This window comes from Vigna unguiculata, chromosome 2, assembly GCF_037176805.1.
Source record: "Vigna unguiculata cultivar grain cowpea cultivar isolate G323 ecotype 2 chromosome 2, ASM3717680v1, whole genome shotgun sequence".
NCBI classification, from domain to species: Eukaryota; Viridiplantae; Streptophyta; class Magnoliopsida; order Fabales; family Fabaceae; genus Vigna; species Vigna unguiculata.
The window spans coordinates 26,732,089-26,752,219 of record NC_140793.1 but is presented as its reverse complement, the minus strand read 5'-3'; the positions used below and the strand labels follow the sequence as shown (position 1 = coordinate 26,752,219).

The window sequence follows — 20,131 nt, the reverse complement described above, 5'->3', positions numbered from 1 at the left end:
AAACTTGTCTTTCACGATGTCTAACCAATCTTTTGGTTTTGGTTTTTTGAGAGTAATATAATTCATGGTGACAATGCCACCACATTTTATCTCTTAAGTTACTATTGGAAAGGAATGTCATACTTATGACGCCAGCAAGAATGATGCTTTTGAGAAATTGAGTTGATTTTTCTAAAAAATGGAGAAGACTAAGCATAGATTCACTTCTAGAAAAAATTCCAACATTTATGTTAGAGTTTTATAAAAAAATATCAACGTACTGAGTAGAAAAAATTAGAGATGTGAAAATGGATTTCAACTCGGGAGTCAATCCGACTCATCATGCGTTTGAGTCGGATTGAGGGTGGGTTGACCCATTTAACCCACCAACATTTTTTTACAATTTTTTTAATTTTTTAATAATTATTTACTATCTCCAATCATATAGGTTCACAATTTCATATTTTTAAATATTAGAATGTTGCTCAATAATAGTTGAATAGTTTAAATGTTTAATTAATTTGATTGTAAAGTTATATATATTGATACTTTAATTTTTAACTATAATCTTTATATAAATTACTCAAGCAATTGTCTTATAAACATTTTTTTTCTTCTAAATTAGCATGATAAAAATGTGTAGTTTTTTTACTTATATTTTGTTGAATAGCATAACAAAAAATGTGTAATATTAGCCATATTTTTTTGGACTATGTGAAACATTTTCTTGGAAACAATTCATTATATTGGTGGTAACCATGATGAAGACATTGATCCTGAATTTTACTGTGATTATCATGTCATGGGTTGCTTACAAAATTATTTAAATATTTGAATACTTAAAAATAAATACATAAATAAATTTTTCTATGTGGGTTGGTGAGCCAACCCACTTAACCCACCAACCCGTGATGGGTTGAGCCGGGTTGTAAAATTTCTGACTCACCATAAAGTGAGCCGAGTTGGGTTCACTCATTTTCAACTCGGCTCATGGTGAACCAACCCGTGTGAGCCAAATCGACTCACTTTGACATGTCTAGAAAAAAATTAATAAGTATTTTTTGTGGCATTATCATATATCTATACACTTTTAGACCTTTAAAATAAAGGTTTGGTAACATAAAGATATAGTTAGTTTTATAAGTAATTCAATAATATTGTATCTCTTTTCTGAATTTAGTAGTTTGGTTGTTCGTTTTGAATATGTTTTCCCCTGGATGGCCAAGACCATATCTCTTAAAGGAAGTGTGGGGAGGAGTTTAAGAGCTGAAAATTCTAGATGGGTGAGAAATTCTGAGGACTTGGAATATTGTGAGTCTTCGATTTTATTTTAGTTGAGTTTAATTTCAAAATGTTTTCCCAATTTGAAATTTACATAAAATAAATTTGACGCTCTTTTCCTCTTCTTGAAAAATGGGTTTTAATAAGGTAAGGATCTAAATATTGAGGCGTTGTTATGCAAGGCATTGAGAACGTTAACTATAAATCACAAAACGTTAACGAACAAATTGTAATTATCTTCTTTCTATAGATATTATATTTACTCCCACAGTCAAAGGACGAATGATTTTTAGCTTGAGCGCTCTCTTTTACTTTAGGTAAAGAAGAATTCTTTATATTTTTTGTCTTTGATAAAGGACACAATTTCTTTGGTTGGAACAATAATGATATGCATTTATTAGTTAGTTATTCATGTTGTTCGAATATTGGACAATAATATTGTCAATTGTATTTAAATATGAGTATATGATTATATGTCCAAATTTCTCATATGCGAGTGAGTAAAACTTGAAAACATTAAATTTAACTTGTTATGTGGACCAATATAACAAATCAATTGATATTCCTCAGCTGATGAACATTTTTATAACCTTTCAGTTAACTATAGTAGTTGTAACAACAATTCAATTATGTTGTCCAAGGTCATTGATGCATAAGTCTTCGTATGAAAAGGTAACAAATGGGAGCGATCGTGGTCAGATGAAATTGATACTATAAAGATGTCTCTTTCTTGCTGAATGGGAACTTCCCTAGCCAACAAAGTCATCTTCAATAGTATTGATTATTCCTCTAACTCTGTCAGGTTTTGGTTGAGGTTCTATAGTTGTTTTTCTTAAAAAACACCACAACACATGCAACCTCAACCTCTTCACCACCCTCCTGTCATGACCTCTTTTTATCAGTCTGTACAAATTGAGTCAAAGAACTAGTTCGAACAAGCTCTTTTATTATGTTGTGTACCTTCTAATGCACATTTGTTGGGAGGCCTGTATTTTGGTGATACCCACACCTTTTACATGGGTCAAAATGGGGAAGGGATGTTAGAATTTTAACGTAGGCTCAAAGTTCTACATTAGTTTGAAATGAAAAAAGATGAAAACTATATAAGCAGAAGAACTTATAAATATGTTATATTAAGGTTTTTTGGTTGAATAATTCTCTCATGGATTCATCCATGACTCGTTGGTATCGAATATAAATAGTGTTTCCACGAAAAACCTAACACGAATATCAGTCAAGTTACCTTGGTAACGATTTAAAAAGTATAATATAAAATAAGTGAATAATCGTAAAAGTTAAGATTCCTTATATAGAAAGTATTTTATTTCAAGAAAGTGTCTCCCACAATAAAAAAATAATACAAAGGAATTATCATCGCTAAGATATTTATGTTTGAGAATAAAGTGTCTCAATGTGGAAGAAAGTTGTATTTGAAAGGGATATTATTAGAAATTTAAGGTAATTTGAAAGTTTTATGGTTAAAAATGAGTAAGATAGATAACATAGAGTCCATAAATCTATTATATTAAGATATAGAGTTGAATGTGGCATCTAAAGAGAAGGGTTGAGGTTGTAGGATATATATACAACAATTCAACAATTTGAGGATATAAATTTCATACATGCTAACATGATTGCACTTTGGCATAAGTTATGGGATACGCAAGAAATTGATATTCATAAGATTACTTTTATGACATAAAGTCATGATTATTAGTCCTTTATGTGTATATGTTAGTGCATTGGTGTCATGATCTTAGACGTTAAATATTTTTAACATAAAAACATATTGTACTTCCGAAATAAAAAGAATGATACACAAGAAATTGAGCTTATTCTTTTGAAATGAAATATGAACTTGTTTAATGTTCAAGTTAATAAAAACTTATAACAATAAATATCTTAATGTTTGGAGAAACTCAATGGTATTTCTCCTTAGTATATCACATATTTATAAATTTAAAAAACAAATTAAATTGTTTCAATGAATGTTAAACATTGATTTTAATTTATTTATCCTTAGCCAAAAAAGTATTATTCTATTGATAAAGTTTTTAGAAATAGATATAATATTGGAGAGCTGCTAAAATAGGTGGTCGATTTGTATTAATATTGTTAAATCACATTAATATTTTTAATTTTTAGGATTTAATTACTCTTTTAATCCCCCGTTTAAAAAATGTGAAATTAATCCCTAATTTTCTTTAGTTTCAATTTAATTCTTATTTTTAAAAAGTTGATGCAATTTGATCTTTTTCGTTAAATATTTTTAAACTAGTCAAGGATTTTTCGTCAAGATTGAAGTTGTTAACAGAGATGGTTTGTTTTGGTTGGTGTAATTAACATAATCCTCCAGTCAATTTTGATGAAAAATTCTTATTTCGTTTAAAGAATTTAACAAAAAAATCAAATTACATCAATTTTTTAAAAATCGTGACCAAATTGAGATTAGAAAATATGAAAGAACAACGTGACATTTTTAGACAAAGACAAAATAAGAAACTAAAAGAATAATTAAATATAATTTTTAAGTATGATGATCCTAAATATACTATATATATGTATTATTATCTAATTAATATATCTAAAATTATAATTACTATTTTCTTAGTATGTTCCAGATTTTTAGGAGATATTCGAATCTCTGTTACCAACCCTACATGTTATCGGGTCACCGTAAACTTTTTTATATCTTTTGCTTCCATATTTGTAATCGCACGAGGGATATTTTCGGATTTTTTCTTTCCTGCACCCCAATATTTCTAGCAGTACTCCCAGAATTTTTTTACTTCATAATTATTCACGTCTTTCGGATGAAAAAATATTACGGTTTCAAAAAACTAAAGTATTCATACTTTTTAAATTGTTTATTTAAAATCAAATTCTTAAATCTGATAACCCAATTGATTATTTACCGTACAAAGATAGAGAAAGGAGAGATATATTGTTGAAAATAAAAACATGTAAGATATTTAATGGCTTATTTCAATTTGTGTTTGTTATATTTGCCACTTAATATTGTTGAAAAAATACTTATGAATGCAAATAAGAAAACATGTACGTAAACAAAAAGATAGTCCTGCGTATTAATAATTTAAATATATAATGACTGATTAAAAAACTTTCATACCGACTAAACAAAAACCTTCAACTGCATTTAATGTAATTAAGTTCCGTGACATAAAAGTTAAAGGGATCAAGTTAAAAAAAAAATCATGTAATTAAGAAAAAAATATCCATAAATTTAATTATCATTTTGACACAATAAATGGTTAAAAGTGTCTTTATGTCAATCAAATATTTCAAAAAAAAAATCGTTTTTAGCAAAATTTTGTTGACAAAATTTTCACCATCATATATATATATATACGTGATAACACCTCAAAATATATATATATATATAAGTTTTTTAATGTGATCTGAAAATAGAACAAAAATGTTTAATATATATTAAAAAATAAACTTTGTCAAAAGTTCTTAATCAATATTTCAAATACAAACCCGTTTCATTCGAAAAATTAATCAAAAGATAATACATAGTCAACGTTGCTATCAGGGCTACTATGGAATGGAACGTCCAACTCTAAATGAAATTTAAAATGAAATTTCCAGACTGATTAAAAATAATATCATTAATTTAGTATTCTAACTCATAATAAAATCAATCTTCTTACGCTTTTAGAAATAAATAATGTGGATAATATTTTATAGAAATATATATATATATATATATATATATATATTTAAATTGAGTTAAAACAGTTGCTAATCTTCCGTCATCAATTGGTTTACTACAATTCTAATTTCCACAGTAAATATGGAATCGAATTCCTAATTATCTAAAATATAATTAGTTGGACATTCCTTACTAGGGCCTCTTTATTGGTAGCTAATACCAAGTACAATGACTGTGGATTATGCTTGTTTTTATAATGCTTTCAGTGGGAGACTACTACTTTTCTTTCTACCAATGTCAGCTTGAATAATTGGATTGGATACAAAATACTTTTCTCATAGTAGCTAATAATATTTTCAAAAATTTACAAGAGTTTTACATTACACATAATTCCTACTACTGATTACTTTTACCAAATTTTGAGAAATTTTCAATTTCCATACTTTCAAAGTTATATATTAGGTCCAACTTATCTGAAGATTTTCTTTCTACAAATGTACTGCGACAGCGTTTTCCGGCGTATGAATTTCATAGCTGCAACACAAATGTTCTTTAACACTGTTTTCCAAACATTAAAAGATACCAATATTAATATATATACCCAATTAACCAAAAACTAATTTGATGTATGAATAAACGCAAGGTATGAGCATTGATGCACAATGTCGGTAGTTATTTATCAAGAATACTATGATCATTTCCCTTTTCTCTTCATGGGAAAGTACGCATTTTACTGTCAGCAATCTGCTTTTAATTTAGAATTTACAAAAGAAAATACAAGCAATAATTAATTAATCAGGATATACATTTGAGAATAATACATGTACACGCACCTCATCATTCATCACCAAGGAACCGTCCGTTAAGATTTTCCATCATGGAAAACTGCATATTCTCCGATGGTTTCCAATGACGTTTTCTTTGGTTAATAAACCAATTGTTAATTTGCTTCTGATCTAGCCCTGTTGACTTAGCCAGTTCAATCTTATCAGCTTCCTATACATGATGATCAAGTAACACAGACATTAATAGCTGATGTATCATGTGTTTGCGTGTGTGCGAGAGGAAAATAAAATCACAAGCATGAACCATTAATTACCGTGGGGTAAGGCCATTTGTAGTGAACATTCCACCACTGAAGCAATGTTTGTCTTGCTTCCTTCGGAAGTTTACCTTTCTTTTTCTTTTTTGAAAACTCAAGTTTCAAAGTACCAATGTGGCTCCCAAACTTACGTAAAAGTCTATCCTTCAGTTCACGGTCTTCACCCTTTGATTGTCCATCTTGACCATCTCCATCTCCTGTACTCAAATCTTCGTCCGAAGACACACCACCATCATCTAGTCAAGTAACAGCAATAGCCATAGCAAAATCATCAACACTTTCGTTGTTTCAAAATAAATGAGATAAAGAAAAAAGTAATTTCATTATGATTGGTTACATAATAGAGTAAACAACGTCTGAGTCGCACTCCAAAATAAAATTACCTTGATGGAAAAGATAACAACAAACTAGACAAAAATCCTACAACCATTCAAATTATAATTCTAAGATTTTTTACCCACGTAATTACCCAACCAGAGGACCACAGAGAAAACTCAACTTTTACTTTTGATTCTATTTACTTGAAAACAAAGACTATAGAAATTTACCTATTTTCTATTCATTTTCTCAGATCTATTATTACCTTCATTTTTTCATGATAAGAAAGTATACATTTGACTACAAATAAAACTTACAACAATACAAAATCAATGTTATTTTCAGTAAAATACCGATAAATTAATAAATACTAACAACATACAAGTTTAAAATTAAATACTACAAAAAATACTAGGTTTTATTTTACGCTAATGTGAATAGACTACAGTTAATAATGGGTAAATTGGAAAATCTATGGACATTCTTCAAGAATAACTCAAACCTTAAACTAGTATTTAATGTAGTTTTAAACAGAAAACTTTCAAAAGAAGGTCCGTTGGTTCAAATTAAAGAATACTAGTTACCCGGAAGCTTTGGTTATATTAGGGTTTAAATCAGAAAAAAACCATTTATACAAATGTAACCAAGGAAAAATTTATTGTTTTGAGGGTACAATTAAACATTCAAGACAGTAAGAAGTGGATTAAGGAATTGACATATTCAAAGAAATAAAAATATTATTATTATAATAATGACTTATTGCCACAGTATTTTGAATTTATATAATGCATTAATCAAGTCAAACGATTTACCAATAAATTTACATTTACTTTCCCACTTAAAAGTCAGTTTGTAACTATTTAGTTAAAGAAATACCTAGTGTTTTTTAATTAGACATTTAAAAACCTAGATTATTAAAAAGTGTTCAAATCAAACCATATAAAAACCTTAAAATAACCTAGTTTAAAGCTCATAAAACTTAACCTATTGGATCCATCATTTTCCAATTTTCATGCTTAGTGCCACTTCACCTGAACATATATAAATTAATCTTGAGAGAAACTTTTGACAATCATCATTTCTGACCAGCTTATCTCAAAGGCGAATAATGTTTGAGTACAGAGGCCTAGGAGGCCACGAGCACCCACAAATTGCTTCTGACACCCACTCAATCCGACAAGGATTTGACCATCGCATGAGAGTACACTGTACACACCAGACCAGATCAGAGCAGACCTAGGTTGGAAAGAAAGTAAAGAAAGTAAAGAAAATGAAAATATCAGTGTCAGTGCCTGGTTCCATCCATTGTCACTCACTGTGACCCAAACCAGAGAGAGACTCAAAGTTTCCAACGAGGCACACGGTACGGCATTATCAAAACCCCATCTCACAGCTCTAGTCATTCTTAATCACTCATTTCCTAACCCCAGATCTAATCCTTCCGTTGTATCCATCACAAATTAAACACCTTAAAATTCTCGTAGTGGCTTTTGTACGGAAAATCAACCCCCGTCAAACCTCTTCCGTCTTTTTATAAGATAAAAGATCACACTTGTGTCTATTTGTCGAGATATAACAATTCATTAACTGAATAATTTATTGTAGATAATAACAACAATACACTGTGTGTTTAAGGGCGCTATATATTCAAAATTGTAAAATAAAATATTGGAAAACTACAATAGCTACTTTAATTAATTGAATATACAATTTCGGGGTCCAAAACATGACATTTAATTATACGATTGCTTTCTTCACGAAGAGGGAGGACGAGGGACCGGTTTATAAAAAGAAGCATCATTTTGGGATCGACAAGTGTTACGCATCAAGCAATGACCTAAGGGTCAATGACAGAGGCCCACAATGGGGCACAAGAGAACAAAATATCGGAAAATGGCAATGACAAGCACTAAAACCAGCAGGCAGAGGCCAGGGCAGTGGGGAAGGTATATGCATACATGAAATTGACATCGAATAAAACGTTCTCTCATCAGAAGAAAAAAAAAAAAAAAAAACTGAATAAGATCACAGCGACATCTGCGGGAGTGCATGTGAAAGATATAAATAACCCCTAGATCACCCGCTGCATACGGGATTTTCCTAAAAGGTCCTAATTAAGTTCATCAGAATCACCACCTATATTATAATATCTCTGTGCGCTACAACCCTTCCCCTCACATTCTCCATGCTTATGTATTTATCAAATTCCTAACACACAAGGAACGACCCAATTACCGACTTCTGAAAAGTCCAAATTATTTTGGAGATTCGAGAAACTTCACCACCAAACCATACCAAAATGTATCCCATGCCGAGTATATCCAAACAATAAAAAGCTATCATTTTCTTTTTCTATTTTCGATGAAAATTGACCCTTCGTGTAATCATTATCACTTATCCAGGGACATCGTATTTTTTGTTGTCATTTCTACTTTAATTTATGCTCCCGCCAAGAAGCATGTCCTAGGGTTTAACCAATTACTCAACTTAAATACTCAGTAATAAATAGAGGTTAACATACTAAGCAAACTAACGGACATCACACTGAAACAGGGAGACGCTACCAAAACAACGTCACAACATCCAAGCCGATGAAGACAACAATATAGGTACATAGTTCGAGAGAGCACTCTGGTTGTTTTTGATGGTAGTTAGAAGATAATTAGCAAATGTGAAATTAAAATCCTTTTATTTCAAAAAGCTTCCAAACTGCACAGTGCCTGGGTGAAAATTTCATGTTAGATTCACTAAGTCATGCAAGTCTTATTTCCTAATCAACATGTCCTACGTAAAATTTATTTAACAGTATAATGTGTTGATAAATGATTCTTCGAGTGTGATATTAGGATCTCAATACTCCTATTTCCTGATCAACATGTCCCAAGTAATTTTACCTTTATTATATTATTATTAATAATATAACATGTTACATATTGGTCATGTGATTTCCAAAAGATTATAGAATAAGACGGAGGTCATGAGTAAAAAACTATATGTTTTTCATTCCTTTTAATGTCAACCCATTATTTTCGTCCACATCTAATTATTTATCTAAAGGAAGAATTTGTCTATCGTGGAGACCTTTTAGCATGTAACTAATGCCTTTTAGTCATGAAATAAATTAAGTTAAATACAGACTTGAACAACATTATGCAGCAAGACGTTATGCTATGAGCAACACATCCATCCATCAAGCTTTTGCCCAAACAACACAAATCAGAGTGCAGAATATTACAATGTTCAAGCCCATTTAGAAGCATAATTGAGTAAACTTTTATTTTAAGGGATCGTCTATAAATCACACTAGATATTCAAGTCGTCTGGGACGATCTGGAAATGAAATGCATTAAAAAAGCATAGCGTGATCAATCATGATTTTTTTACCGGCATCAACCATGACAAATGTCAACAACGAAGAAAGAACTTGAAACATTGCTGGCAATCCTATGGTTCTCCTACATTTGGTCTATTTTACTTCGTAAAAATTAAATTACCTAGGAATCACACTAAATATTCAAATAGTTTGGGACGATCTGAAAATCACATACATAAAAAAAGTACAGCATAATCAATCACGATAAATGTCAACAAAGAACTTAGAACACTGCTGGCAATTATAGTTCTCCTGCATTTGTTCTATTCAACTAAATAGGAATTAAACTATCTACAAGAACTGTGCTATTGTTTGGAACAATGGAACTAATTAAATTTAGAAGCTGGAGTTGAATAAAGTCAAAAAGTTTCAGGTGCTTCTTTATCGTTGGGGTCTATATTTAAACCAACTAACTTATTTTCTCAGGCTAGGAGGTCATATACTGTTGTTAATTATCTCATTGGAAATTTATTCTGGAGATACTTCATTGTTCATATTGCCAATGTCGACATTCTATTTATCAATAGGTGGGAGTACCTTTTCTATTCCTTTCCAATAAGATTTTGACTGAAAATAAAGGCAACCATGCTGCACTAATATGCTACGAATTTGCCACATATAAAGTTGATGTCAATCCAATAACCTTAAGACATGCTTCTAACAAATACAAGCTCCAATTTGACAGTGATTTCAGTACAAGAACAAGAAAAAACTAGAAAGAATAAATTTAGAAACAAAGAATTTCACATCCTGTCAACTTTGCTTTTGAGGCAATCGCTAAAGGAATATAGGTTGGCAAAAAAGCACGAAGAAGGAGAATCCATCAAATTAAGGATGCAACACAAAGCCACTTACCAATTAAAACATCACAACTGAAAAGGTAATCTGTACTTTCAGGTATTAAAAATAATATTTGCCAACCATAACCCACCTGATCATGACTACCCTTTTATAAATTTAAAAAAATAAAAAAATAGCAGCAGAAAATCCACTGTATTCCAGCCTCCACAATTATCAAAAACAGTATGGGAATTGTAACTGATCTTCTGGCGTAGAAAATTTTCAGTAACCAAAAAAAAAAAATTCACAAATGATATAAAGTTGAAAACCCCAAAACATACATTTGCACTGATTCAGGATAACTATGCGTATGCGCAACGAGGGGTGAAATATTATATTGAGAAACATAATCAGTGATCACGGATTGAACAGACAATGAGAGAACACGATCTTAAAGAAATGAAAGGGCATCATAAAAGATCAAGTTATAATCAGCCGAGTCTTCTAGATTGAAAACCTTACCCCACAGTAAACTCGCAAATTTAATTTTCTGGAACGAAAGCACACACTAGGATAATCTAACTTCAATAATGCTGAGCTCATTCCTCTTTCTAATTTTACTAACAACAGGATAACCCAAAGCAACTTAACTCCATTTATTTTAGAAAAATCAGAGAGTACTTTAGCTCCAGACAGACTATCAGCCCCTTAGACAATTCCCAATGAGCATTTTTTTTATCTCCCAACAACATGCATCACCTGTGCACTATTGGAACTCGATACATAAATTAATAAAGTATGAAAGCAGAATCATTGCATGCCATTACTGTCAGATCATGCTGTGTCCATCTAATCCAAAATGGGTACTAGTGCATTACTCCTAGAAGGTTATAATATTTAAATAACGTTATTCTCATAATAAGTCTTTAACATATAAGCTTCATGTGTGCTGGAAGAAAGAAGGTAGTTCATCACAACTGATGAATCTTAGAAGTATTAAGTTATTACTAGTATATGGGAAACGCGTTGTTCAGATTGATGAATGCCATTTTAGATAAATAACATTTTCTACCGCCCACTGCCATAAATTTTAGACAGCATTTCTGCTACAACCTTCCACCGCGATAAAATAACTTAAACATACATGAATCACACGTTATACTACAAATCTTAGATACCATTTCAGCTATATTCTTGCAGAGATATAATATAATTTAGGCCTTGGCGTCTACCTTCTCAACCTCTAATTTAAGTCAAAAGTTAGACACATTATAACCAGATAAGGATTAGAATATGATATATTAAAAATAAAAAATAGGAATAAAATTTAGGAGGCAAAGCAAGTAAAACTATGGCTTCAAAATACTCGCTGCTTACATTTGTTTTTTGGACTGGCTTAAGTAAAAGAAAACAAAGTTATTATTACAGAAGAATTGTTCTCTAACAATTAGCTAACCAATGCATAAGTCGACCGTTGTCAGTCGACTGCGGGCATATCAATCACAGTTGATAACTTGTTTAGCATCCACAAGCAGGCATAGCATTACTGAAAAGAATTTTGCGCTGAAGTTTTTCAACACAACTTGTTCAAAGTAAGCATGCGCTAATAAACCAATACAAATGGATGAGCTGGAAGGCGTAGTACGAAAAACAACTTCTGGGTGTTTGAAAAGAATTATCTATGGTTTGCTCAGTGTCTTAAATCGAGGCCACTATTTATGATGTCATTGAGAACATCCTCAATGTCAAAATTGGAGAGCCAAATGCAGAAGACCCTTGCTCGTCAAATTTGACATTCAAGAGGAGGAAAGCATAAAAAAATAGAATTTAAAAATAAGGAAAAAAAGCGTGCGGGGAGAACAACTCCAAGACCAAACAAAACAAACCACACAAGTCCATAGGAGCTAGCAATTAATTCGAATACCCGTATAAAGAAGAAACTGAAAAGGTGAAAGGTTCAAACAGCATTACTATCCCGGAATGACCGAACAACAAAACTTTTTTCTTCCTCATATGACGAAAGAAGCATGGATCACAGTCTAACAGTGAAAGCACACAAAGAAAGTCACATACATTAACAGCGAGCAGCGAGATTCAGCACAGTCATGCATAAACACTAATCCAGAGAAAGAGAGAGAAGTGTTAGGGTTTCCCTTTCCTTTTTCTCGCGCCCCTTCGAAAAAAAGCTGTGCGTCATGTCCCAATCTCATTCTTGCAAACACATATTTGCTGCTAACTTATAAAGACTATTCTGCGAGGTGTATTCATGTTTTCAACCAATGGTTAAACAGCCAAGGGGATAAGGATCTGGCAAATCAAACAAAGCAACAAAACATAAACAATGACTGTTGCTCCATAAGCCAACTAAGGACACTTATTCCACTAGGTAATCTCAAACCCAGCGTTTAAAATTAACACCACTAGTTAAACTGAAACAACCTCTTATCGGTTGATACATGTGTCATCCGCCATCAATGTGCCAGCTAAGGGTACTGTTACTGCTTAAGACCCATAACTCGAGAAGCGTATACCTAAACTCATTTAAGATCACTGTTAGACAGAAATAATTTCTTCTCAGTTGATCCTGCGCTATAGATGTGCCAGCTAAGGGTCCTATGACTACAAAAACCCCACAACGTTTATTAAAACTAGTTCTTCGTTTCTTTTCTCCATAAAAAAAGCAGCGCAGATATCAAAAACGAACATCGAGTTCAGAAATTATAATAGCACTAGCAGTGAGCAAGCGCTACAGCTAGTAAGATACTGAAGTATGAGAGAGGGAGAGAAAGAGAGAGAGGGAAGAAAAACAAACCAGAAACGGTGGAAACAGAAGCGCCAGTGCAGAGATGGCTGAGCTGCATTTCGATCTTGTTGAGGAAAGTGGTTGCTTCGTCAAAGGGGCGAGCCAAGTCGGATTTATACTTCACGAGCATGTCGCAGTAGGTTTCCTGAAAACGAAAAACGCATAATCGGAGACACAATCACAATCTGTGAGAAAAGTTGTAATAAATAATTATATGTGTGCGTGCGTGCGTGCGCAGAGAGAAAGAAGGGGGGGACCATGAACTCGTCGAGCTCGGGATCGGCTCCAAAGCACGTGGAAACAACGTCGCTCTTGCACAGGTCGTTTTCTCGCCGGATTTCCTCCAACAGACGCGCGATTTCCGGAGGCGCCCCAACCTGCAGCAGCAGCAGCAGTATCAACCGTTAGCGGAAAGTAGTTGCGTAGTTTGTTATAACCGTTTTCCCTTCCTCCAAGAAACGGTTACGATTGTGGCGACTCGGTTTTCTTTTCTCACCTTCTGGCAATCGATGTAAGCTTGGAGGAGGCGAGGGTAGTGAGGGTGGGAGGCGATTTTTGCCTTCATGACAGTGGTTGCGACGTCATCGTCCTGGTGGCGCGGAATTCCGGCCGGAGAGGCGGAAGCGGCGGAAGGCTCGCCGGAGAAGATGTCGTCGGATCCGAAGATGGGAATCCGGGCGGCTGTGAGGAAGGCGGGGTAGTCCGGAGGGAAAATCAGATTCTCCGGAGTCATGAGTGGCTTGTCGGCGTAGTCCGGCACTCCGTACATTTCATCCATGATGGCGACACGAAACGAAACGCTGCGTTCCTTTGCCTCGTTCCTTACCAGAATTTCTGGAACTTTTCTGCTTCTGCTGCCAGTGCCAGAGACAGCTAGTCTTCAAGGAGAAGGAAATAAGGAACACAGAAATAATACATTTAACATTTTTCTTTTTTTTTATTACCATTAATTATTATTTTATCTCTCAAAAATAAACCACTCGCCGCACTCACTCCCTCACATCATCCTATCAAAGATCACATACTACCACATTGCAAAATATCCAAATTATTATTTATTATTACTTACAATAATCATATGAAATGAGATTTGTACTATATAGTTTGGACTCTTGAAATCAAAGGTCAAGACCTTTCTTTGGATGGTGTTCCGCCAATTTAAATACTCCCTTCTTATATAATTCTTTAAAGTATTTTTAACATTTGAATCGAGTCAATAAATTTGAAATCAGATTCATTCACCTTATCTTCCTTTTTGAACATTTTTGGATAATGATAATGAGAGAAATAATAATTTAAAATGATGAGGTGCGTGGGGCTTTAGGAGACTTTGGGAAATGATAGAAACATGGTTTGGGTTTTGGGTTGGTTTGTCTAGGCCAACCAATATTACAACATACTAGTCTCTAGACCTCACCCCCTCCCTTCTTTTCTCTATGAATGGTCACTTTTCATCACCTGTCCCATGCTTTCAGAATTAAATGTCTAAATGCATATTTTCATATACTAACAATTACACACTTTCAAACCTCAAAATGCTATATATCTATTACATTTTTTTTTCTTACCCTATTCTCTATTCATGGCTAAAGGATAACTACAGATAAAAGAACAAATAATAGAGATTACATTAAAAGTAAAATAATGAGTAACCAACACTGTTGGTCAACTTTAACTAATAATTGCTCCTGCCCAGTGTGCTAGTGGCCAAAAGTAAACTTATGTTGTTAGATCAAGAATTTCAAGATTTTGAGTCACAGTAATGCCTGCTTTCTATGTGAGACCTTTGTGAAAGTAGAAATATGTCACCAAATTATTTTATTATTTCTCTAAATCAACTTCGTACGTCGATGCGTATATATAAAATATTAAATATGCTATGTTAGCATGTTTATTCAAATTCATTTCCAACGTTGAAAAAGCTTGAGAAATCTTTATGCCTAAAAAATGTGTGGTCAGATTGATTTTACCCGTTCAGCAAGGCAAGGCACAGAATTTACCTAATAGTCAAAATGGCTGAAACTATCCACACATAATAATACATCCAGCTATAGGCGTTAATTTACCCAATGGTTTAAGAGCCGGTTCAAGTCCTTACTGAACCTTTTTTAGGGACTCTTAAATAAAGGGATCAGAAGAAAATTTCATGCCTTAAGTGAATTAGGGTAAGGGTTAGCGTGTATGTGATCCACTAAAATATTTTAACAAATTCTTAAAAATAGTATTTTGAGTCTAAATCAAAGTTGGAGTCAAACTGTCTCGAACCTACTAAAATCGAAGGTCGAGACTAGACAATCAGGTAAGGTTGGACCAAAGATTGAGACAGGTCGCACCGTGTCGAAAGCCGAAATGAGCCATCATGTGCCTACGCTAGAGACGGGCCGAACCGGACTGACGGCTCAGGTTCATGGCCGACCACAACCCACGGTCGAGTCAGTTCAGCCAGGGTCCATTGTCGATAAAGGATCGACCCGTGTCAACGAACAAAATGGTTCCGCCCGATGGACATGTCGGTAGTCTCAGACCGACGACCAAGACAGTCAACCCGAGCCCACGTCCAAGACAGGTCAGACCATATTAACTACCATGACAAGTCGTGCTGACGATCGAGACGAATCGGGCTGGGTCGACCACCGTGATCGATCGATCCGACGACCGATATTTGCCGAGTCGGATCGATTGACGAAATGGATAGTACTAATCCTAACCCACAAGGCTTTTATGTGTTTTTTAATCATATAGACCTTTTTAATAGGAGTTTTTTTGTTTTATAAGTTTTTTGACCCCAATCCACATGAATCAAGACCAAACACTGAAAACCAAACTAAGTTGACGGCTTTACATATTGAATTTAATTACTATGTTAAACGTTAAAATTAGATTGATTATAATATTAGTCTTATATCTTATTTTCTATTTAATTAATTTTTTAATTAATTATTTATTTTGTACGAATTGTTCCCTTTATTAATATAATTTCAATTCAACATTTTTATTATAAGACCAAATTGAATAACATAAATAACACAACTAAAAGGTTATAATAAGATGAAGCATTTTGCCACTAAAAAAAGTTAATCTCTTGATAATACTATATTGTCGAGTTGCATTTATTTTTCAGAGTTTAAGTTAATTTTTTTTAAGATTTAAGACGTAAGAATTAAAATTATATTTAATCTACAAATTTCTTGTTGAAAAATTAAATATATACCTTTACTATTTTAAAAGCCTACGTTTTTTTTAATTTGTAGGTTCAAAACCAAAATTAGATCAAACTCTAAAAACTAAAAAGTATAGTTAAACATAGACATAGATATCATCACTCCTTCAAATTTTGTCAACAAAAGTCACTTCTATATCCATTTTAGCAACATATCCCGCTAAATCTTAAAAAAAAAAATCACAATAATTTGATTCCACTCAAGCTAAATAAAGTCTCCTAATATATAGATCTAAAGAGAGGGGTCATATCTAATACTAACTTTAACCATATGACTAAGCAAGTACAAAAAAAAAATCAAGCTTGGCAAATTATATATGCGATGGGCATGGATAATAATAATACAAAAAGATGAATTCACGTGAAAAGAAAAAAAGATGAATGAAGTTTATGATCATTAATCCTAATAGCAAATCTAAAAATATAAAAAATATATAGATATGATAAAAACATTAAAACTAAACTACCCTAAATTAATATACATAATCATATCACGAAATTGTTAATTAATAAGATTATTAAAAGCACTTTCTCTACGTCATGTTTAGAGTTTTGGAAAAATAAAGAAATCAGCCTTAAAATATTAAAACAAAAACGCTGGCCGATAATATTTGAAAATTTCAAATCGGTTAATATATCCAACTTTAAATTTATCTTCGTATACCGATTATTCAAGGTAGTTTAAAATATAAGCATTTTAGACTAAGGAACAAAAGTTAAAATTCTAAAATATAAAAAGATTGTTTCAAAACATTATCAAGTAGTTAACATTTTAGATGTCATTTTAAATGTCAAATGACCGAGAAAATAATTAAGAGCATAACTAGTTTCTTGAAATTTGAATATTTTATTATTCAAATGTTGAACTTATATAGAAAAAAAATATTGATTATTGAAGTTTTTTACAAAGATTATTATCTCTCGGTAATTATTTTTTTATTTTTCCAACTTCTCTTTATGATTTTGATCAACATGTTAATTTATTTTCTTCATATCAGAGCATCATATGGATTAAGACATATAGTAAAGCAATCTAAGCCAATTAGAATCTTTTGTTTCAGTATGTTTATTTTTATACCTTTTTAGTCAATGTTTTTAAAAGCTCATCATGCAAGAGTAGAAAGTTGTTGCATGTGGTTCAAAATGAACATTCGTTGGTACAAGATTGTTAGAATGTGTTCATATAATTAATCTTAGTTTTTTTTTTACATGTATTATGTTATGTGAGAATGAAAGCTCTTTCAAAGTTAAGAGGCTTAGTCTAAGAAAGGGAAACTAATTGTTTTCTATTAGTACCTTAGTTTAAATGATCAGGTGGTATAGGTGACATCATCAATTTCCTTAATGTGAGAAATGTAATGTATTAATTAATTTTGGAAACATTGATTAGCATAAAAACATACCTTTTGCATATTTTGAGTTTTGAATTATTGAGATATATTAATTTGGTCTTGTCTAAAATCACTTAGAACAAAATGTCTTTTTAAAATAAGAATAAGTAGAAGTTTCTCGATTTGACCAAGTGATATATATATATATATATATATATATATATATATATATATATATATATATATATATATATATATATATATATATATATATATATATATATATATATTGTTGGACAAATCATCTATTTACTAGGAAATTAAAGTTTTAAAATTTATAAAGTTTATGTCATTTTATTTGTTGGACGAGCATTTGAGAAAGGCTCCCAAGTGTTTGGGTCATTGACCAAATTCTTTTTTATTTTTAATTTAGAGAGCTCACAATGGTTGGGTCATTGAAGAAATATGGTCTCACCAAGCGAATTATTGTGATAAGAACTTGCAATGCTTGGTCATTGGATGAATCGATTATATCACTAAGTGAAATTCTTTTAATTATAATCTAGAGAGCTCATAAGTGATTTGTCGTTAAGTAGGTGAAGTCTCATTAAGTTAGTGAGAATGCTTGCTAAATGAACTACAGTTTTAGAATCTTGTAGAGTTGTTTCATTGAGTGAACTTGTTTACTTGTTAAGGGAGATGGGAAGATTTTGAATATGAAAATAAGTTGTTGAAACTTTAAGTTTGTATGTAAATATGTTGAGTTGTGGGAAGGGATAAAATTGATGAATTATTCTTGTAATGTTGAATTAAATTGATTGTGAAAATAATAATGTATTGGTGTGTGGTTGGGTTTAGTTAAGTAAAACTAGGGGGCTTAGAGACAATCTATTATGAGTTATTAAATTGATATTTATGTGATGTGAATGTAGTTATTTTCATTGAGTGAAGATAATATGACAAATGCAGAACTTCTGAATCTAATTTAAAGCATAAATCTTCTAAAAGTATAATAAGGTGTATGTAATGATGTGATGTAAATACTTGATGACATTGAAGGTAGTCACTTGAACTGATATATGTAGACACTTGGTTTCTGTTGTCAATGATTGTGAATTTGAATATTTACGATTAATATTTAATAGATGAATGGATGAGGTGAGGAATTGTGTGTGGTTGTGTAAGTGTTTTTTATTTTTAATATAAAATATTTTAAGACTACTTTTATTTGTGTTTGTTTTCAACTATGATAATTGTGTTACACGATAATAGAGAATGTTTTAGATGAAAGTATTCTTAAACAACGGTAGATTGAAGAATGTTGTCTATCTATGCATATATGTATAATGTATCTACTAAGAATAAATGTTACGTATCACCAAGAAGAAGAAAAAAATCATTGCTATAAACAAGAAATACCTAAATGTATAACATAAAATTTTCATAATAAAAAAAAAACTATAAGACATATAATATCTATTGAATTAGTTGAATCAATAGTTAAAATAAAGAGAGAAACTCAATTGAAATCCATATAGTATAAGTGCACTATAAACCAGATGATTTTACTCTTGATAAGGGTCAGATTAATATTGTACTAGTTATATAATTAAGTATCCCCAAAATTTAATTTGCAATTTGAGTTTTATTTTTACGAAACTCCTATTTATATAACCCAATGATTCAAAACACACTGTAAAATTATTTTTTGAATTGGTCATAGCAAACGCCCCAACAGGTTCCGTTTGTTATTTAGTAGATTTTAAAATCAGAAATTATGCTAAGGACATATCAAAACTAAATACATATTTTAACCCTAAAAAAACTCATAATAAGCAACAGATTAGAACAAGTTAGTCAAACTTTTACTACTTACAGTCAAACCTCTAATAAATACTCAAAAGTTTGGTATCTAAATAAAGCACCATCTTAAAAAATTGGTAAAAGGAGAGACGATTAAAGACAAAACCAAACATAATAAATGAAGTCAGAAATAGAATTTTGAATAAATAGATAATTGAAAGAATAATTAACTTTATTAGTATCTTACTTTTTTAAGTATGCTTACCTTAAAACTAAGCATCCCATAAATTTGAATTCAAATTCCCGTATTAATTAATTTAAACGAATCTTAGATTTCTTCGTTAATTTATTTTGTGAATAAATTAGAGGAATACTTTCTTAGTTGTCCATAAAAGGATTCTATTCACTCATTCGAACATTAGCACTCCTAATTATGTTTTTTTAAGCAAACAAATTGGAATGAAA

The 20,131-nt window shown here is 31.6% G+C and overlaps 1 protein-coding gene across 3 annotated transcripts; it reads right to left on the bottom strand.

Moving 5' to 3' along the window:
• Positions 1–5,285: 5,285 nt before the first annotated feature.
• LOC114171568 (homeobox protein knotted-1-like 6) lies at positions 5,286–14,331 on the bottom strand. 3 transcript variants are annotated; one of them, XM_028056514.2, is made up of 6 exons: positions 13,809–14,331; positions 13,570–13,689; positions 13,322–13,457; positions 6,036–6,274; positions 5,770–5,932; positions 5,286–5,494 (listed from the first exon to the last, which is right to left on the bottom strand). In XM_028056514.2, exons 1-5 carry the CDS (start codon positions 14,088–14,090, stop codon positions 5,774–5,776), a joined length of 936 nt encoding a protein of 311 aa, XP_027912315.1. In that variant the 5' UTR covers positions 14,091–14,331; the 3' UTR covers positions 5,286–5,494; positions 5,770–5,773. The 3 variants fall into 3 exon arrangements, with proteins under 3 accessions (XP_027912315.1, XP_027912318.1, XP_085526065.1); XM_028056517.2 differs by having other exon boundaries at positions 5,287–5,470; XM_085669939.1 differs by lacking the exon at positions 5,286–5,494 and having other exon boundaries at positions 5,583–5,932; positions 13,809–14,329.
• Positions 14,332–20,131: the final 5,800 nt, after the last annotated feature.